The sequence below is a fragment of the Corythoichthys intestinalis genome, chromosome 6, assembly GCF_030265065.1.
Source record: "Corythoichthys intestinalis isolate RoL2023-P3 chromosome 6, ASM3026506v1, whole genome shotgun sequence".
Lineage (NCBI taxonomy): Eukaryota > Metazoa > Chordata > Actinopteri > Syngnathiformes > Syngnathidae > Corythoichthys > Corythoichthys intestinalis.
Genome location: NC_080400.1, coordinates 56,877,022 through 56,900,256, shown reverse-complemented (window position 1 = coordinate 56,900,256; position 23,235 = coordinate 56,877,022). Strand labels below are relative to the sequence as shown.

General features: G+C 37.8%; 1 protein-coding gene across 5 annotated transcripts in view; it reads right to left on the bottom strand.

Moving 5' to 3' along the window:
* Positions 1–23,235, bottom strand: part of fat3a (FAT atypical cadherin 3a) — a 434,014-nt gene that overhangs the window by 65,122 nt on the left and 345,657 nt on the right. For all 5 annotated transcript variants that reach the window (XM_057838805.1, XM_057838806.1, XM_057838808.1 and 2 more), the window contains 2 exons: positions 21,132–21,269; positions 3,385–3,528 (listed from right to left, as the gene is read on the bottom strand). In XM_057838805.1, coding sequence (XP_057694788.1) covers positions 3,385–3,528; positions 21,132–21,269 — 282 coding nt within the window. The remainder of the gene's footprint in view (positions 1–3,384; positions 3,529–21,131; positions 21,270–23,235) is intronic.

Below are 23,235 nucleotides of genomic sequence, written 5' to 3'. Positions count from 1 at the left end.
ACCTTTTGGAATTTCTCACATTATTGCATAAAATCACCATCAAATGTTATCTGATCTTTGTCAAAATCGCACAGATGAAAAAACAGTGTCTGCTTTAACTAAAACCACCCAAACATTTATAGGTTTTCATATTTTAATGAGGAAATATGCAAACAGTGACAGAAAGGGGAAAAATAAGTAAGTGAGCCATCACATTTAATACTTTTTGACCCCCTTTGGCAGCAATAACTTCAACCAGATGCTTCCTGTAGCTGCAGATTAGTCTGGAACATCGATCAGGAGACTAATTTTAACCCATTCTTCTCTACAAAACTGCTGTAGTTCAGTCAGATTCCTGGGATAAATGGCACTAATCTCAAGCCACGTTTATATGCTGACTTTTATTCATACCGATTCAAATCATTCCGAAAGGAAATTTCACATCAGCTGTTTACATGTCACTTCATCTATTCCGATCCAGCGTTTACATGTGACTGCCTTTATTCCGAAAGGACGTTTGACAACTGCCGTCTGACATGCGCAGATTAATCAAAACAAAGCGTCACGTTGCAAAACATGGAGATCGATCGTCAGATCAGCTGCTGTTTTAACTTTTCGAGTGGAAACAAAACTTCAGAATGATACGCCGTTCATTTAAAAAGTTGTGTGGGTGCGCTGTGCGTGTGCTTGGAAGCCATGTTGCAAGTGACGTTACTTACGTCACCGAGTGACGTCAACACGTCAGTACGGAGCATGCGCAGAAAGAACCAGACACCATTCCGCTTCCCTGTTTACATGATATAATTTTACTTCTAATCGGTTTGGGAAAAGGAATATCGGAATGAAATTCCATTCGGTTTGGGCCTGTTCATTCCGAATGAGGTGTTTATATGGAACACATTTATTCGGTTTGAACAAATATTCCGATTGTAATTGGAATATTTGGCTCCATGTAAACGTGGCAGCTGTCTCTTGGTCATGCCACAACATCTCAATGGGGTTCAAGTCTGGACTTTGACTTGGCCACTTCAGAACGTGTATTTTGTTCTTCTGAAACCATTCTGAAGTAGATTTATTTCTGTGTTTTTGATCATTGTCTTGTTGCGGCATCCATCCTCTTTTTAGCTTCAATTGTCTGCCAGGCGGCCTCAGGTTTTCCTGCAAAACATCCTGATAAACGTTTGAATTCATTCTTCCATTAATGATTGCAAGTTGTCCAGCAAAACAGCCCCAAATCATGATGCTTCCTCCACCATGCTACACGGTGGGGATGAGGTGTTGATATTGGCGAACTGTACCTTTTCCTTTACCTTTCTTCCACACATAATGTTGTGTATTACTCCCAAACAATTCAACTTTGGTTTCATCAGTCACAAACTATTTTGCCAAAATTTCTGTGGCATGTCCAAGTGCCTTTTTGCGAACACTAAACGAGCAACATTGTTTTTTTTTTAGACAGCAGTGGCTTCCTCCGTGGAGTCCTCCCATGAACACCATTCTTGGCCATAGTTTTACAAATAGTTGATGTGTACATAGACATATGGAAATGTGCCAGTGATTTCTGTAAGTCTTTAGCAGACACCCTAGGGTTCTTTTTTTTACCTCTCTGAGTATTCTGCACTGAACTCTTAGTGTCATCCTTGGTGGACAGCTACTCCTTGGGAGAGAAGCAACAGTTCCAAACTCTTTCCATTTGTAAACAATTTCTCTGACTTTTGATTGATGAACATCCAGACTTTTAGAAATGGTTTTGTATCATTTCCCAGCTTTATACAAATCAACAATACTTGATCGTAGGTCTTCAGACAGCTCTTTTAACTGAGCCAATGATGCACATCTGACAATGCTTCTTATCACGACAATTCTTACCAGGTGTTTGTTTTATAGTGGGCAGGCCAGCTTAAAACCAATTACCAGTGATTGGGCACACGTCTGACTTAAATTGTTTGGTAAAAATTGGTTTTAATTGCTCTTTAAGTCTCCATAGGCAGAGGGTTTACTTACTTATTTTTCCTCCTTCTGTCATTGTTTGCATGCTATCCTCATTAAAATAAGAAAACGTATTAATATTTTAGGTGGTTTTAGTTAAAGCAGACAGTTTTTTCATCTGTTTGATTTTAACAAAGATCAGATCAATTTGATGGTGATTTTATGCAGAAATGTGAGAAATTCCAAAAGGTTCAGACTCTTTTCAGACAACTGTAGATGTACGGGCTTACTAAGAACAATAGTAACATTTGCTTAAAGTAAGTGAAATAATCTGGAACAATTATCTGTTAACTACCCTTTATCACTCAAAACAAGAAAGAGAAAATTGACTAGATTTAAGAAAAATAATTAGGCAGAGTGTTCACTTACTTATCCCCCCCCTTCTGGCATTGTTTGCATGCTATCCTTATTAAAATATGAAAATCTGAAAATTTTCAGTTGGTTTTAGTTAAAGCAGACACAGATTTTTTTTCATCTGTGTGATTTTGACAAAGATTAGACCACATTTGATGGTGATTTTATGTAGAAATGTGAGAAATTCCAAATAGTTCAGATACTTCATCATACCACTACATATATATGTATGTATATATAATTTAAAAAATTAATTACCGCCTGTTAACCCTATAAATTGGACAGCCCTAGTTGTGCCTTATGTTGGCTCAACATGTGTGCTTTATGTTAAAAGACCACAATTGCTAAATACTGAAGGAAAGCAATTTAATCAGGTGCTAATTATGTATTTCTTTAATGTCGGTTCAACATGTGTTTTGGGGTGAACATGAGTGCCTTATGTTGGCTCAACAAGAGTGCGTTATGTTCGCGCAACATGAGTGCCTAATGTTGGCTAGACACGTGTACTTTATGTTAAAAGAACACAATTGCTAAATCCTGAAGGAAAGCAATATTATCAGGTGCAAATTCTTTCCATAATTTTTTTTATGTCAGTTCAACACCCCATATTTTTGAGTGTGTCTCTCATGGTTGAGGTTTAACCATGTTGACAATTACAGTCCTCGCTAATATTTTCAAGTGGGAGAACTTGCACAATTAGTGGTTGACTAAATACTTATTTGCCCCACTGTATATATGTGTGTGTGTGTGTGTTGGGGGGGGGGGGGGGGTTGGTCGTGTGCATGTGTGTTTAACAGCATGTAAAAGCATTAGATTTATGGGGCGTTAGGAACCTGACAAATCCTGGGAAGAAATGTTATCCGAGAGGCATATTTTAGGGCATAAAAAAATAACACTTGCATGGTGAGCTATCATCATGCATCAGCAATCTTATTACTGCTTACAGTCATGCAGCACCACTTGCCTTTTCACCCAACACATTTTCCATGCAGTATTACACATTCAAAAACACATTAGCACAGATTTTTGGTCTAAATTTGGGTCAGTCAACATGGCATTTACCTGGATGACAGTAGTGAGGTTGGCTGGGGAGAAGGTAGGTGGGTTGTCATTGATGTCGGAGACGTCAATCTTGACCGTAACAGTGGAAGACAAAGGTGGGATTCCACTATCCAGAGCTCTGATCGCCAGCGAGTAGCCTGGAGACTAGGTGGCACAAAAAACACAAAAAATATTGTACTGATCACAGTTTACAATCTGAAATCCTAACTAGACAACAGAATGGAAAAATTCACAAAATATGATTCCTACAACCTCCATTAAAAAGTTGTAAGATTTGTTTTGAAGATGATAGGAGAGAAAGAAGCACATGAAAGGTTTTTTCCCCGTTTGACATCAATTTATGTGCCTCACTTTCATGGTTCCCTTAAACTGCTGAAACCTTGAGCTAAAATATTCCATCATGGTCGACTCAGTTGTTTGAATAGTTCTTAAGCCAATGATTGTGGGTGTTTTTAAGATAATAACTGGTTAGGACACCCATATTTTGTTTTGATGCAATGATTTCGTTGATGATTAGTTCTGGATTTGGGCTAAGTCTACAAAGACTAAGTTTTTACTTGAGTAACCATGGAATCGGAGAGCTGTTTGTGGGTGGGGGGAAAAAAGACATTTTGAAGCTGAGACAAGTTCATTGGACTACTAAAAAAAATAAAATTAAGTGGCTGGAGATAGTAAGTAAGGGTGCTTTCACCTCTGTGGTTGGTTAGTTTTGTTCCCATCCAGGAGCTAAATTGACACAGTTGTCTCCTTTTCGGGTTGGGGCGTTTGTATTCGCAAAGCAACCATTTGTATTGGGTTAAAATGTACCCAACCTCACTCTCAGTAGTCAGGAATTACGCCAGAAGATCTGTCTGAAGGAAAGCCCTGTTATAAATGAGCGTTGATCCATATTATGTCGTTACTGACCCTTTAAGAGGAACGGAGTTTACCAGAGCTTTCTCTGCTGCACGTTAGAACAGTGTGTGTTGCATGTTCAATGGCTGCAGATGTGGGTTTCTCGCCTGTTGTACATAAGATGTGTGTACATGAGAAAAGACCACATAACTCCTGAACTGGAATTGTGATTCTCTAAACAGAGTCACACTGCAGTAGTGTTGCCAAAATTGTTGTATTGATGTTGACTTGTTCTTATATGATGTTAGGGTGCTGATTCCAAATCGTATTTTTATGAAACTTTAAAAAAATTTTTTAGCAAATCAATATATTTTTTGGTGCAATGCAGAATTATTGCAAAGCGACATTTTGCACAAAGTATACGGTAGTTAAGGGACAATTCAAAAATTAGCCAACAAGTAAAAATATAAAGCAAAATAATACTGGTTGTGTCATGTTTTAGATAACTGCAGACACAGGAGACCAAAAATATGGACAATGTGACTGAATGGGGGAAAAACACTTGTACGACCTTTCTTGTGACCTTTTTGTGACCCGAATTGTGTTCCACATATATAACTGCACACACACACATATATATATATCTTATCAGGTTATGCCCGCCACTTTGGCGCGGTTTAGCTCATTGCTATGGTTTCCAAGATATTTGATGCGAACCATCTGCTGCTAAAAAGTACAACGAGTGAACCAATCATATTTAGACACGAGACTCATCTCCTTAAGAGGTTGAGCAACACATGTTAAGATTACGATTTTTGGGCAGGTAGTGTGTCTCCTGAGAGCAGGGGCTGGCCACCTCTGTTCCCACGTGACATGTGCCAATAAAGAGCGGACATTTCCGGGCGACGGTAGAGTCAGCCAGAGGATTGACGCGTAGTCGCTTGGCGGTGTTCCTTGAAGGCTCAAACCAGGAGCGTTTGGCTCTCCGCTCATTGTCGACAGGTAGGAGGTTGATTCATTATCAGGGAACTCGTTGTACTTTAACTGTGGCGTGGGGGTATTTTAGCTTCGACAACTGATATATCTAGCGCCATTGTTTCTTGTGCTTGTGTGTGTTTTAACTGCATCGTGGGGTTTTTTTAGAGGTTATCAGTGACAATCTAGACCTAGCGCTGTGGTTATTCTGTGTTATGCTTGTTTTTGCTTGCCTTTGTGGGATGGTAATCAATAAACTTCATTTATTTGCAATTTCTAATCAATAAACATTGTCTATTTCGCAAAAGTGTGCCTGTTGCTGACTCACTGCGAACCTTGACTTTTTTGTAAAACAGTGACATTTGCTCTAAGGCACTGCTACCAAAGTACCCCGATATGTGTAAATCAGACAACTATGACAAGCTACTGTTGAAAATCATTCATAAAAACTTAATTATGCGAAGGACTGAAAAGTTAAACTGTTGTTAGAAGAATATGTATAGAATACTACAAATTTAGGTTGAACCCCCCCCCCCCCAAAAAAAAAAAAAAAAAAAAAAACAGGAAGTTTTTAACAATCCAATAAAACCAAGAGTGATTGAAGAAAAATATTTCATTCATAGTAATTGAAACCTTAAAACATGCCATTTAAGGAACAATTAAGGAATTTTAATTTAAAAATGACGTCCATTTAAATGGTGTCCCCCTGCATGAATGCATTCTTGAAATCTACTGTTGACCACTATTGAAAATAGAAAACAGGAATTTTTGCCTACAGGCAGACATGAACAAGTGGCAGCACTGTGAGAATGTGACCTTGAGCAAATAAGCAACGTGCCATTTTCGTAAACATGGTGAATACAGGATGACATTCACAGTATCACAGCCTAAATAAGGAATCGATGAGGAATCTCAACATCATATTTCAATAATGCACATTGCAAATTTATAATGTCTTGATCTAATTATTTTTCTTAAATCTAGTCAATTTTCTCTTTCTTGTTTTGAGTGTTAAAGGGTAGTTAACAGATAATTGTGCAAGATTATTTCACTTACTTTAAGCAAATGTTACGATTGTTTTTATTAAGCCCGTACATCTACAGCGGTATGAAAACGTATCTGAACCTTTTGGAATTTCTCACATTTCTGCATAAAAACACCATCAAATGTGATCTTTGTTAAAATCACACGGATGGAAAAACAGTGTCTGCTTTAACTAAAACCACCTAAAACATTTATAGGTTTTCATATTTTAATGAGGATAGCATGCAAACAATAACAGAAGGAGGAAAAATAAGTAAGTGAACCCTCTGCCTAAGGAGACTTAAATTGGAATTAAAACTAATTTTTACCAAACATTTTAAGCCAGGTGTGTGCCCAATCACTGATGAGCGGTTTAAAGATGCTCTGCCCACTATAAAACACACACCAGGTAAGAATTGTCTTGATGAGAAGCACTGTCTGACGTGCATCATGGCTTAGTCATAGAGCTGTCTGAAGACCTGCGATGAAGGATTGTTGATTTGTTTAAAGCTGGGAAAGGATACAAAACCATCTCTAAAAGTTTGGATGTTCATCAATCGACAGTCAGAGAAGTTGTCTACAAATGGAGAGAGTTTGGCACAGTTGCTTCGCTCCCAAGAAGTGGCCGTCCACCAAAGATGACGACAAGAGTTCAGCGCAGAATACTCAGACAGGTCAAAAAGAACCCTAGAGTGTCTCCTAAAGACTAACAGAAATCACTGGCACAGTCCAATATTTCTGTGCATACATCAACTATAGTTAAAACAATGGCCAAAAGTGATGTTCATGGGAGGACTCCACGGCGGAAGCCACTGCAGTCTAAAAAAAAAACATTGTTACTTGTTTAAAGTTTGCAAAAAGGCACTTCGACACTCCAAAGAAATTTTGACAATTTTTTTTTTTGTGGACTGATTAAACTAAAATTCAATTAATAATTAAAATTCAACGTAATGTGTGGCGGAAAAATGGAACAGCTCACCAGCATCAACACATAATCCCCACCGTGAAGCATGGTGGAGGGAGCATCATGATTTGGGGTTGTTTTGCTACCTCAGGGCTTGGTCATCATGCAATCATTAATGGATGAATGAATTCAAAAGTTTATCAGGATGTTTTGCAGGGAAACCTGAGGCTGTCTGTCAGACAGTTTAAGCTAAAAAGAAGATGGATTCTGCAACAAGACAATGATCCAAAACACAGAAATAAATGGACTTCAGCATGGTTTCAGAAGAACAAAATACATGCAATACAAGTCAAAGTCCAGACTTGAACCCCATTGATATACTGTGGCATGACCTAAAGACAGTGATTCATGCCAGACATCCCAGGAATCTGATTGAACTACAGTAGTTTTGTAGAGAAGAATGGGCCAAGATTAGTCCTGGTCGATGTGCCAGACTGATCTGCAGCTACAGGAAGCGTCTGGTTAAAATTATCGCTGCCAAAGAGGAGCCACAAAATTTTAAATGTAATCGTTCACTTACTTATTTTCCCCCTTCTGTCATTGTTTCCATGCTATCCTCATTAAAATATCACAACCTATAAATGTGTGGGTGATTTTAGTTAAAGCAGAGACTGTTTTGTCATCTGTGTGATTTTAACAAAGCTCAGGTAATAGTCATCCGTTTTGTCTCATTGTTACTTACAACTAAAGGTTTGTGAAATTTCCCATTCTTAGATTATTCGCAATTCGGCCGTGGAAGATTTGGGGGTTGTGCGTCAATAATCAATTTATAATTAAGTCATTGCCTCTGAATTGTAATCACAATCGAATCGAATCGTGAGGTGCCTCAAGATTCCCATCTCTACTTACATCATACCTAAAACAACTTCAAGTTAAATTGTGAAGATAATTGAAAAAATTGACATTCATCCTATGACTCGATTAATTGTTTAATTGATCATCAGATTAATCGATTATGAAAATAATTGTTAGTTGCAGCCAGTGTTGTTAATCTTACTTCATTAAAGTAATTAATTACAGTTACAAAATGCTTCTGCCGAAAAGTAATTGCGTTACTAACTCAGTTACCTGAATGTAAGAGTAATTAGTTATTTGGCAAAGTAACTGGTGATAATTTTCATGTTTTTTTTTTCCTAAAAAAAAACACAAACAAAAAAAACAAAACAAAAAAAAAACAGGTCACACAAAGTGAAGTTTAAAGGGTTTTTGGGACAATTGGCCCTAGCCCAATTCTTTACCCTAAACTTAACTAGACACAGGGCTATTGCGGATATTGCGATAACTAGATAGTAACCTTTGCTATGTGTGGAAGTCATTTAATGTTGTGAATCAACCGTTAAAGTTGTTAAAATTACTCCTGTTATTGCATTAGTTCCATTCTGTCTATTTTCGACATGTGTAAGTTTTAAAACGGTTTCATCCTTTAACCCTTTAACACCTAAGCCTATTTTGGCCAAATTTGCATGCATTTGATGTTGCCTTTATATTTCAAAGAAAAAATTGTTTACAATGGCCAAATGGGTCCCTTTTTTCAGGACACCTTGAACTTCATGTCTAAACTGTTGTTTTCTTCACTGACCAATTATAATCCACATTTTGGACCCAAAAAGACAAAAAAAAAAATCCCAAATTTTTTTTTCAAAATTTGTAATGTTGACGTCCCATTGACAACCAAACATGCTCGACCAACCGTTTTGAACCTTGATAATATTTATTCATCTTGTTAGGATAAACATTCAATAGAAAAAAATAAGATTGAATAGTTTTATGTTTGACAATTCAACACAAACAGCAGATATGGTCATAGGCGTTTTTGGCCTTTACACATACTATAGTCAAAACAGGCTATATAGTGTGCAAAATAGTGAGAAAAAAATGTATATATATCGTCTAACACAAAAAGGGTTTGAAAGATATCTCTCTTTGTGAAGTTAGGTGTTGTACCCATCACCTTATCAAAAGTATATACGTACATGCAATCAAGCTTCTCGCACACACATCTACATAAAAAGTGAAAAGATTATAGTGAAGAAAAAATATATATAACATTGAAAATAAGTATTTTAAAAAATATTGACAAGTAGTTCAATTTCTTGGATTTTTGAAGTTGTTTTTTTTTTTTTTTTTTTTGCGCACTCAGTAAAGCGTCTTCTTGAACAGGTCACGGAGCTGCGTCACACACAACGTCACACAGCCTACTCTTTCGCCGTTTGCGCTCTACTGTCACTTCTACTCGCCGAGACGCCGATTCATCAGAGGAAAACAACGACAAATACGACTCATCTTCTTCCTTGAGTTAATGAAATAATTCATTAGCTTGTGCTAAATGTAGTTTTAGATTCATTCTGCACGTTTCAAAGTCGCTCGCTCAAACCAACCGGTGTTGTGCATTTTTCGGCACGACACTGGCCGCTGCTTGCTTCGCATGCCTCCCTTTCAATAGTTGGCGCCTCGCTCGGAAATTTATTAAAAATGATCACATTTGGTTGGTCCTTCCTGACATCACAACGACTCTTGGGATAAGTAGTCTTTTGTGCTGCTTTCGCTTTTGAAAAAGGACAAGAAATGATGACAATATGGAGATGGATACATGGTCCGTGCAGCGTTTTAATGCATATTTATGAGTGCAATAAAACTATAAAACTCAAATGACATTATCTCCCGTTTTTCTTGGCCGATTGACTTCAAACAAAAACTGGTGTGGACATCAACTTCCGCACTTTCAAACGAGACCAACCAGCAGCAAGTGGGTAATGTAATTACAGCGTGACGAAGCTTCAAAGACGATATGCGTAAACGCGTCGCTGCCGACACGTTCGGTGTTAAAGGGTTAAAGATAGATTTACGTTAAGTTTTGCCGATTTAGGAGTATTTTTTGCCGATTTAGGAGTATTTTAGATAAATTGTTACATAGGTACGCTGGGAAGGTTCACTATAACAGAGCCTTCTTGAGAAGTCTACTGCTTTAAGATGGCGGCTGTTTACTAACGCATCTAGTTCTTTATTATACTTGTTGCTAATGCCTCTGTGTCTGTCATTTGCATCTAGTTCTGTATATATCTACTGAAGCATCATGTGGGCGTAGTTTGTAGGCTATCGGCTATTACAGTCAGGTATTATTGGAGCCACCTAGCATAGTAGCATCGCGTTTGTAACGGCGTCACGCTGCCTTGCCTCCTCCCCACTCCTGCTCTGCTCTCTCTCGTCTCCGTGAGTCCGTTTTTCTCGCGTCAGTCAACCAACATCGCAACGCATAGTAACGCACGCCTTTCTCGCTTCAGTAACAGTAACGGCGTTGCCAAGATGATAAAAGTAATTAATTAGATTACTCACTACTGAAGAAAATAACGCCGTTAGTAACGCCGTTATATTCTAACGCCGTTATTAACAACACTGGTTGCAGCCCTACTTTAAATCTCAATCTTAATTCTATTTAAGTCTCATCTAATACATCAACTTGTAAGTTTAAAAAAACAATGCCTTGAATAAATGGTGTATCAGATCTGGATTAAAGGTTGACATTTTTGTATGGGGTGTGAGGGGTCTGAATGGAAATGTATAGATATACTAAATTTTTTAGATCAACCTTGGTAAAAATAAATACATTCTAAATAAAGCAGTTGTGCAATTGTATGTATCTTAATTCTAAACTGGTTTGACTACTTTATTGCCTTGTTGTAATGAGAAGGAATTGCTTAATAATGTTAAACACACCGTCATCCCTCCACCCCTAGCACAATTTGTTTCCCTGACATGCTGTATTGGTTTTTACATACACCAGTGTATTTTTAGTTTGTTTGTTTTTTCTCTGCACTGAGGACTACAACGAAGTATTACTAATGAAGTAAAATGGGGAGAAATGCCAATGCAGCAGCAAAACAAAATAACAACCCAAATAGATTACAAATATAATTTGTGAATACATTTGACCTGCTTAGGAGAGACAGATAATAGACGGGGGAGGCAAGTGATATATATGAGAGGTGAAACAGGTAAACACAATCAAATATTTTATTATCGCTGAGAGTGAGAGGGAAAAAAACACCAGTGTCTCACAGAACCACATAAACCACTTCTCTCTTTGAGAGAAACCCTACAAGACTTTCATCCACCGAGCGCTTTGATCCCAACTTCAACTATACTAAGATGGCTCATGGACCACACTCATGAATACTTTATGATAGAAATCTGAAGATTATTGAAGTTTGCAAGCACTGTAAAGAACGATGTTGACGACGATGGTGACGGTTGAGAAAACAACTGAGTGGGGGAGGAGGTGGCAGAATGTATTCATGTTAATAACGACTGAGCTTGTGTATGAGACCGTGTGTGGTTTTCCTGGCTAGGTGTGAATAATTGCCATCTGTTTTGGGCTTCATTTGAAATCCATCCAACTTCTCTAGTTCTAATCGACTATTACAGGCGCTTTTGGCGGCTGGACAGCATCATGAGTTAACTTACGGCCCAATTTTCTCTGTGTTGTTCAACGGATATTTTTTTGGGTAAATACAGTGAACTATCTACGACATCATATGGCGTTGAGCGAGAGATATGGAAATTGGGTTAGAAGGGAGCACCCCAAGAGTCCACTTCACAGATCAGTGATCTCCCTTGCCAACTAGACATCATTCGCCCTGGTTGCAGTTCCACATTAATGCACTTTGTTTGCTTCAAATTCTAATATTTCAGAAAATAAGCCAGTAGCATGTCATATCTAAAGTCCCCCTATCACGTTTTGTTTCCACAGTAATTAAATAATTGAATCTTGTCAAAGAGCAGTGGTGCGGGAAGTTGGGCACTCAGGGTGCTGCAGCACCCCCTGGTGTTGTGGAGATTGTTTTGGTCTTTTTTTTTTTTTAATCAATAAATAAACATATTGAAACGTAAGTGTACGCAATTTCCAGGATTAAATACATACAACGGTATAAAAAAGTGTCTGAACCTGTTGGAATTATATTTCTGCACAAAATCACCATCAAATGTTGGTCAAAATCACAAAGATGGAAAAAGGGTGTGTGCTTTAACTAAAACCACCCAATCATTTATAGGTTTTCATATTTTAGCGAGGATAGCATGCAAACAATGACAGAAGTGGGAAAAATAAGTAAGTGAACCCTCTGCCTAAGGAGACTTAATGAGCAATTTAAAACAATTTTTACCAAGTTAAGTCAGGTGTGTGCCCAGTCACTGATGAGTGGTTTTGTCAGGGAGTGCTGGGCAGGCAGGTGTGTGTGGACCCAAACGCAGGAAACAAAAATGCAAGGCAGGAGGCAGGTGGCGATGAACTCAAAAAACGTTTTAATGATATCTAACAAAAACACAAAGTACAACCAAAACCACTGGGGATCAAAAGGGCAAGATTCAAACAAAACTTACTTAAATCGGCGGGACGGATACACGAGGGCTTGGAACGGACTTGACATTGGCAGAGACGGACATAGACAATGACGCAACAAAGGAGTGAACAGAAAATGGGAGCTTATATACACACAAGCAGACAAGGGGTAACGAGACAACAAGGAACAGGTGAGCACAGGAGGATAGTCTAGGAGAAGGCACATCAGGTGAAATCAATGGGCAATCACAGGGACAAGTCACACTAGGAGAAAACAAACACAAAACCTAACAGGTTTAAAGCCGCGCTGCCAACTATGAAACACACGCCTGGTAAAAATTGTCTTGATGAGAAGCATTGTCTGATGTGCATCATGGCTCGGTCAAAAGAGCTGTCTAAAGACCTGTGATCAAGGATTATTGATTTGTATCAAGCTGGGAAAAGGATACACAACCATCTCTAAAAGTCTGGATGTTCATCCATCGACAGTCAGTGAAGTTGTCTACAAATGGAAAGAGTTTGGCACTGTTGCTTCTCTCCCAACGAGTGGAAGCCCACCAAAGATAACGCCAGGAGTTCAGCGCAAAATACTCAGAGAGGTAAAAAAAGAACCCTAAAGTGTCTGCTAAAGACTTACAGAAATCACACTGTCACAGTCCAATATTTCTGTGCACACATCAACTATATGTAAAACTATGGCCAAGAATGGTGTTCATGGGAGGACTCAACGGAAGAAGTCGCTGCTGTCCCAAAAAAAATTTGTTGCTCGCTTAAAGGCACTTGTACATTCTACTATTAGTCTATAGACCCTACCCACGTGACGTCACAACTCCGCTCTCCTGAATGGTACCGCCCAATTGTCCGTCAAAACATAGTGTTAACCTGTTACGGCTACGTACATTCCTCCTATTTACGGCGTGTTTTTCTGCTCCTTAACATTAATAATCAAAATGGTGAAGGCGTGTGTGGCTGTTGGTTGCACTAACAGAGAAGATGGAAGGAGAGACTTGAAGTTTTACTGTATTCCGAGGGATCCAAAGAGGAGAGCGAAATGGACGGCTGCAATTCGACGTGAAAACTGGGCACCAAAAAATCACCACAGACTATGTAGTAGTCATTTTATATCCGGTAAGATGCATTTAAGATATACTTAGAGGGTTTTGGGCTGACAAATAACCACAATTAAGATCATTGCTAGGCTAATCGCCGACAACATACACGTATGTATGTAGTGAGAGTGCTATCGCTAAACAATATAAACATTAAAAGCCTTAACTCCATTGACAAACGACATGAAATGCATTAGACTTGACAGTGGATGTTAGCAATAACAAAAGATTTTGAATTGAAAATTTCGTAACTCACCTTTCCAAGCACAAGATAGATTCCTGCCGAATTTTCGTGGACGAGGACCTGTTTCACCCAACCAGCAACGAAGTATTTATAAGCCTCCAAGCTCTTGAAGTTTTTCAAATTTTCGTGAGAATAGGCTGATTTTGTGTGGACAAGATAATTGTAAATATCAGCGTAGCAGATGTCAGGCAGACAGGGCGAAGACAGTGGGTCGAAAAACATCGATTTGGGCATCAAATATGGATCTGGCGACTGTATAGAACGAAGCTTTTCCACATAACGCCTTTTGTGCAACACATCCAGTGAGTTTACGGCATCAGAAAGCACCGGGTCTTCCATGAAATGCATTTTAAATTCCTCGATCAATTGAAACCAATGCTAATACAGAGACAAAATGACGGACAAGTGGGCAGAACCATACAGTGAGCATGTGGTTTTGTGACGTCGGTGGGTAGGGTCTATTGGTTTTGGCAAAATATTTTGTGGACTGATGAAACCAAAATTGAATTGTTTGGGAGTAACACACAACGTCATGTGTGTAGGATAAATGGAACAGCTCATGAACATCAACACCTCATCCCCACTGTGAAGCATGGCGTAGGGAGAAAGCATCATGATTTGGGGTTGTTTTGCTACCTCAGGGCCTGGACAACTTTTGTCAGGATGTTTTGCAGGAAAGCCTCAGGCCGTCTGTCAGACAGTTGAATCTAAAAAGAGGATGGATGCTGCAACAAAGCAATGAAGTAAATCAACTTCAGAATGGTTTCAGAAGAACAAAATAAACGTTCTGGAGTGGACAAGTTAAAGTCCAGACTTGAACCCCATTGAGATGCTGTTGCATGACCTAAAGACAGCGATTCATGCCAGACATCCCAGGAATCTGACTGAACTACAGCAGTTTTGTAGAGAAGAATGGGCCAAGATTAGTCCTAATCGATGTACCAGACTGATCTGCAGCTATAGCAAGCGTCTGGTTGAAGTTATTGCTGCCAAAGTCCAAGTCAAAGTCCAGAATTGAACCCCATCGAGATGCTGTGGCATGACCTAAAGACAGCGATTCATGCCAGACATCCCAGGAATCTGACTGGACTACAGGAGTTTTGTAGAGAAGAATGGGCCAAGATTAGTCCTGATTGATGTGCCAGACTGATCTGCAGCTGCAGGAAGCGGTTAAAGTTATTGCTGCCAAAGGGGGGCACAAAATATTAAATGTGATGGTTAACTTACTTGTTTTTCCCCCTTTTGTCATTGTTTGCATACTATCCTCATTAAAATATGAAAACCTATAATGGTGTGGATGGTTTTGGTTAAAGCAGACACAGCTTTTTTTTTCATCTGTGTGATTTTGACAAAGGTCAGATCACATTTGATCGTGATTTTTTGCAGAAATGTGAGGAATTCCAAAAGATTCAGATTCTTTTTCATACCACTGTATGTTGAAAAACTTTTTGGGTCAGCACCTGACACATTGCTCTCTACCAGGTCACGGTGGATAAGGCGCTATTGGAACAGAAAAAGTTTACTGTTGACAGTGGAGGCGTTAATATGGCCCGAAAAACGAATGAGCATTTTTTTCTTTACAAAAACAGCGACATTTTCTAAAATTTAATTCGAGGTCGAAAATGAAGACGATTATGATCGTTTATAATAGTGCCCAGCGAGGTTTAGATTAGATTTAGACCGTGGAGAACTTGTTTGTTATTGTTTGTTCTTTCTGCTGAGCTTCCGCCATGCAGAGCGCTGTTGGATATTCGTTTGGAATTTATTTAAGTGTTGTGAAAAGTGGGTGTTAAACTGAGGCCTTTTGGACCTTTTCAGATGTGTTTGTGCCGTTTAGCTGCGGGGATTTGCACTATAACACACAATGCTGTCCTAAATCGTCGTATTTCGAGCATGTAGTCATATGTCGAGGCAAATGAAGAGTCAAATTTTACATCGGATGTAAAAAGGATCGTGTGTCGATGCGATTGAATGTCAAGGTACCACTGTATTGGCTGCTACAGCAATGAGATTAAACGGATGAGGGCGCTCTGTGTGAAAAGCCTCCCTTTGTCGAGATGTTGGTACTTTATTAAAGGAAATGAGTGGACCCGATCAGGGCTGCCAGATGGGAAAGTCAATCTTCAGCCAAATCATACCGTAAAACATGCCCAGTTCAATAAAAACCAGATCAAATTTAGATTTATTAGTCCTCTTAAGGAAATTCATTTTCACTGACTGTACAGAACATTACACGGAGTAAGTTTTATGATATTACACATACCACACTAAAAACATGACAGGGCCAAAAACAATGATGATAAACATATGAGTATATCATCGGGGTCTGCCGTTTAGGACCGCTATAAGTGGCTTCAGCTATGAGGCTTCTTCCTAGCTGTTCTCTCTACAACCTCCGGTTAAAGATAAGATCTTTCCCCTTATAAGACTCTATGTATAGTTTGGTATTATATCCAAAAAGAAATGTCAGGAGTGGGGGACACATTATAGTGGAATCATTGCCCTTTTTGCCCAAAGGAGATTATTGCATTATTTTTGTTTAAATAATCAAAATAATTTGCCTATTTCTCAAGGATGTTTTAAAGCACATTCAAGTAGATGTCTTAACATAATTTGCTTTGTGAAAGCTATACAGTATATTTCATACACGACTTAAAATGAATTTGTCTTTGCGTCATAACTGTCTCAAACGGCTGTCTCTTTAACCCTTTAATGCTAGCAATATGAAGCAATTATCAGAGAATCCCAAAATATGAAAAATAAGGTCCTAATGAAACCTTATTTTCAAATTAGTAAAAAGAAAAGTCAAAATGAATAAGTGTAATAAGCGCTCAGATATCTATAACCCTTGCTAAATCCTGTTTGTTTTTTTCATGCAGCTGCATGTGTTGACTTGCATCCATCTTTTTTTTTTTTTCAAAAAGAAATGTCAAAATTCTGAATTAGTCTCAAAATCATTAAATTTTAGGTGTATCAAATGTGATACATTTGGCAATATAGGGTTAAGAAAATCCTCCCTTCCCCCGACACCCTCTCGATCTTCAAGGCTTACTTTTGGTTTTCAGACTGCAGCTTTTTCTGATGAAGCGCCTTTTGTGAAAAAGAGGAAACTCCCCTTTGCATTCAAAAATATATTTCCTCTTCGACATTTTGGAAAATTTATGTACCGTATTTCTCGGACTATATGTCGCACCTGAGTATAAGTCGCACCAACCATAAAATGCGCAACGAAGAGGAAAAAAACATATATAAGTCGCATTTGGGGGGAAATTTACGAGATAAAATCGAACACATAGAACAGATATGTCATTTTGATAGGTAATTTAATATAAAAATACAGTAGAGAATAACATGCTGAATAAGTGTACAATGTGATGTTACATGATGCATGAACAACAAATTGCAAATATACTGTCCTCACCAGAAGGCTACAGCTCGGTCCTGGCTATACAGCGAGCTAAACTCCCAAATGACGATGCTGGACGTCCGTATAATTTGCTGAATCAATTTCGTCCTCGATACCAAACAGGTTCGCATCACAGTAAATAAATGATAATTACGTGCTATTACAGCAATGACACAAACAGTTAGCATGGGTTCGCTAGCATTACCACATCGTTCAAACAACCACACAACTGGCTTTTAGTGTCCGATTGCGGGTGGAAAACACACAACAACAAGAGAAAAGATGATACACACAAGCGTTGCCTCTGTAGAGATATTTTACAAGCATAAACAATGAACGTAGGTTCGCAGCCGAGTTTGTCTCTCTCTCTCTCGCCTATTCGCTCAGCTACGCTGCGTAACTGTCCGTCTTCTTCTGGCGTGTGAGCGCTCTTCTTCACATAAACAAGTGCGAGTATGCCCCCACTTGGGCGTGAAAGTGCCACAAACTAAAAGGATGCATTTCAATATATAAAAGCAAATAATACAATTGAACACACATTGCCAAAGGCAGAATGCGAACGTGGCCATAGCTATAAAGAGTTATTAAGATAACTGTAGCATAAAAAACATGCTTACAAGTTTACCAAACCATCAGTGTCACTCCAAAACATCATAAAAACATGTGAAATGCTATCATAATGTGTTAATAATTTCACACATAAGTCGCTCCTGAGTGTAAGTCGCACCACCAGCCAAACTATGAAAAAAAACTGCGACTTATAGTCCCAAAAATACCGTATGTACAGTATATATGTATATATATATATATATATATATATATATATATATATATATATATATATATATATATATATATATATACATAGTGTATATACTAGGGCTGCAGCTATCGAATATTTTAGTAATCGAGTAATCGACTGAAAATTCTATCGATTAATCGAGTAATCGGATAAAACAAATATATTTTTAGGTGAAGAGCAATTATAAATGAGAAAACAAGACATTTCATCTAATCTTGAACCATTTTCAGTCAATCAATGTCTTTATTTTCGATGTATATTGTTGAAAACAGCCAACAATTGCATCTCAGAAGTAACTAGAATATAAAAAAAAAGACTAATTCACTGCTTTCACTCAAAAAACCTATAGAAAAAAAAAAAAAAATATATATATATATATATATATATATATATATATATATATACCTAAAAATGCCGTTACACTTGAAAACACACATCACTTAAAAGTGTGGATTTTTTCCCACGTGTTTCAATTGAATTTCTATTTGTGTCAAGCCATTTAGTCTAAACTGTAAGTCCTGATAGGATTTTGAGTTTTTGCAGTGTTCAAAATAAATGTATGATGCAGGCTGTATTGGAGCACATTAGGGACCAGTGCTACTTGGTGTTTTATCCAGCAATGACTACTGAGCTAAAACTGATAGTTAGCATTATTGAGTTTTTATTTTACACCCTCATCTCTCCACAACGCTATGTTATGTTAAAGCCTGTATGTAAGACACGTTAGCCACGCATCGACAGTGGTCATAATTAATAGAAACCCAGCCCTCCGCAGGGCTAACGTTGCGTGAGCTAGTGACAGTAACGTTGATCTTATTTATTAGCGCTTAGCGCTCTTTATTTGCGTTTAGCGCTCTACTGCTTTAAGATGGCGGCTGTTTACTAATGCTGCCCGGATACGGCCTAGTCTGTCATTTCGCATGTAGTTCAACATACATGAGATCTCTATGAGACTCATCAGAGCTACCTGCTATCAACGTAGCATCGTGCGGGCTAGCATTTTGCAACGTCGGCGTCGTTTGCAGCGGCTGTCGGCTGATGTAAGTTTTTTTTTTTTTTTTTGCTTCTTCCTCTACGCACGTGACATCAGCGCGTTGTCCTGCATTAAAAGTAGTCCGAGCACAACGTTATGCTTAGAGCTGTCAAAATAAACGATAAAATTACTCGGATCAGTTTTTAAACTCGAGTTACTCGAGTTGCTCGAGTATTCGTTTCAGCTCTAGTATACACTGTATATTATGGGTGCGACGATACACACACGTCGTGGTTCAGTGCATACCTCGGTATATAGGTCGTGGTTTGGTGCTCGGTTACGCTAGGTTTTTTTTTTTTTTTGTAATTAAATTTAAAAAGCGTGATCTAATCGACGTTTTTTTTTTTTTTAAAGTGTGATCTACGTTTTTTTTTTTGGAATGAAAAAAAATCTGTTCAATCAGTTCTAAACATATAAACATTTTTTTATGTAAAAGATATTATCGAATGTATAAATTAATAACTTGTAGAACATTAAAAGTAACATTAGTTACTTTGGTGAGTAACTAATTACTCTTACAATGAGGTCACTGAGTTACTAACTCAATTGGGCGTGAAAGCGCCACAAACTAAAAGGATGCATTTCAATATATAAAAGTCAATAATACAATTGAACACACATTGCCAAAGGCAGAATGCGAACGTGGCCATAGCTATAAAGAGTCATTAAGATAACTATAGCATAAATAACATGCTAACAAGTTTACCAAACCATCAGTGTCACTCCAAAACACCATAAAAACATGTGAAATGCTATCATAATGTGTTAATAATTTCACACATAAGTCGCTCCTGAGTATAAGTCGCACCCCCAGCCAAACTATGAAAAAAACTGCGACTTATAGTCCGAAAAATACGGTATGTACAGTATATTATATATGTGTGTGTGTGTGTGTATGTGTATATATATATATATATATATACTGGACTGTCTCAGAAAATTAGAATACACAATATTCTAATTTTCTGAGACAGTCCTGTATATTGTTCTATGTAAAGGACGTCAGCCAAGGTCGGCCCCCCACATTTTTACCACGCCAAATCTGGTCCCCTTTGCAAAAAGTTTGGACACCCCTGCTTTAAATGGTGGATTAATGTACAGGACTGTCTCAGAAAATTAGAATATTGTGTATTCTAATTTTCTGAGACAGTCCAGTATATATATATATATATATATATATATATATATATATATATATATATATATATATATATATATATATATATATATATACTGTATATTGTGGGTGCGACGATACGCACAAGTCGATGTTCAGTACATACCTCCGTATATAGGTCGTGGTTCGGTGCTCGGTTACTCTAGGTTATTATTATTATTTTTTTTAATTAAATGTAAAAAGTGTGATCTACGTTTTTTTTAAAAAAAAATTTAATTTGGAAAAAAATCAGTTCAATCAGTTATAAACATATAAACATTTTTTTATGTAAAAGATATTATCGAATGTATAAATTAATAACGTGTAGAACATTAAAAGTAACATCAGTTACTTTGCTGAGTAACTACTCTTACAATGAGGTCACTGAGTTACTAATTCAATTACTTTTTGGAAGAAGTAATTTGTAACTGTAACTAATTACTTTTTTAAAGTAAGATAAACAACAATGCTAAAATTACAGTTCAGTAGTCTCAATACTTTATAAGCAATGCAGCTGAATTTCAAGGTGTCTCTTTCTTTCTAAAATTGCCAAACTTTTTCAAAGTAGCACAAAGTTGATCAACCAGCCCAATGCATTCACCACCAACCCCTTGCCAGGCGTCTTTGAAAATAGCCTGGGAACCCACCCAATCTGGCAACACTGGACACCTTTTGAATAGCGGTGAATTGCGTCAGAGGAATTAATGCCTATTAAATGAGCCGGTCTGCGTGCGTCTTTGAAATTGCAGACACCCAGTCTCCTTAGTAATATATCGTTGTGCCTGACACATACGGTTACAATGTTTAAAATGTCTGCTGTTTCTTTTTCTTCAAGTGTTTTCGTGTGCATGTGTGTGTGCCCTCACTGTCTCTCGGTCCAGATGCTTGTTAACCTTGACGATCCCGCTGAGTGGGTCAATGAAGAACTGGTTGTCTCGATCCCCGCTCACAATGGAGTAGAGGATGGCCCCATTCAGCTGACTATCCATATCCTCTGCTACGAGCTGCAAGACACACATACACGTACAAAACAAATATCAGCCTCTTTTAACTGAAATGTCAGGTTCCAGCGATTTACACCCTTTTTGGTTTTGCCCTTTCTAGAATTTCCTCTCAGGGGATCAATAATGGATTATCTTACTTCATGCTAAAAGTCATTCCATTCTTCAATTGATCAAAACTTTACGGATAACACTAAATTTTCGCTCAGCTTCTTGACAAACCAGGTTTCTATTTTTGAGAAAGAACACTCTGAGACTTCATTACCATTACAGTGTATACTCATGAAGTAGCAATGCTATTAACAACAGACCAATAAACTCAAACACATTTTAAAAATTAATTATGTTTCACAGAACATTACTTCAATAATATCCTGTATGTTTTATCAGGAGAAGACAGGCTGTCAGAATACAAATATGTCTTTATTTCCAGACCGCCAACCAATTAGTGAAGTACTTTGTATATATCATTATATCGCACCAAAAGAGTCTCTCAAAAAGTGTCCATCAAAGTATACAAATTGAAAAAAAACAACAGCTAAATACTAACAATATTTGCCCATTACTCTCTAATTTTAATTTATTTCCGTTGGTTTTTAAAATAAAATTGTGCATATGTGTGTATAAATAAATGAAAAAGTGCATGCAGGTCTTTGCATACAGCGTTTTTACTGTTGTGCTCCTGTTGTTTTTTCATTATGTGCTGTACAGCACTTAAATTAAGGTTTGATTGATTGAGTGATTGCTCACACTATCCCCAAGGGAGCAAAAATGAACAATTTACAGTACAATGAGCAGCCAAAACAAATGCAAAAGCCAACATTGCCTGAAGATAATGTGCAATATATTAACTAAATGTGGCTTGCTGATTTTTGTTGCTCATTCTGCATAACTCTCCAGCATTTGTTCCACATTATTTAATAATGCAGGTTTGTACAATAGTTGTGAAAAAAATACTGTATTATCTGGAATGGCCAACAAAAAACAGTGCAATACTGTATGAAGACAACTAATGCCACAGGAGCTAATTATATTAAATACTGTTTTACAAAGTTTTATGTAGTGGTATGAAAAAGTATATTAACCTTTTGAAATTTCTCAAATTTCTGCATAAAATCAGCATCAAATGTAATCTGATCTCTGTCAATATAACACAGATGAAAGAAAACCCACCCAAACATTTATAGGTTTCATATTATAATGAGGGTAGTTTGCAAACAATGACAGAAGGTGGAAAATAAGTATGTGAACAATCACATTTAATATTTGGTTGGTTGACCTTTGGCAGGAATAACATAACAATAACTAGACACTTCCTGTAGCTGCAGATCAGTCTGGCACATCAATCAGGACTAATCTTGGCCCATTCTTCTCTACAAAACTACTGTAGTTCAGTCAGATTCCTGGGATGTCGAGCATGAATCGGTGTCTTTAGGTCATGCCACAGCATCTCAATGGGGTTCAAGTCTGGACTTGGTCTTCAACTGTCTGACAGACGGCTTCAGGTTTTCCTGCAAAACATCCTGATAAACTTTTGAATTCATTCTTCCATTAATGATTGCAAGTCCAGGCCCAGAGGAAGCAAAACAGCCCCAGATCATGATGCTCCCTCCACCATGCTTCATGGTGAGGATGAGGTGTAGATGTTGGTGAGCTGTTCCATTTTTCCTCCACACATGACGTTGTGTGTTAACCCCCAAATAATTAAACAAAACATATGTAGAATGTCCAAGTGCCTTTTTGCAAACATTAAACAATGTTATTGTTTAATGTTGTAATTGCTGTAACAATGTTGTAAAAAATGTTTTTTTTTTTTTTTTTGACAGCAGTGGCGTCCTCCTTGGAGTCCTCCCATGAACAGCATTCTTGGCCATAGCTTTATAGTTCATGTGTCCAGAGAGATGTTGGACTGTGCTAGTGATTTCTGTAAGTCTTTAGCAGACACACTAGGGTTCTTTTTTTACCTCTC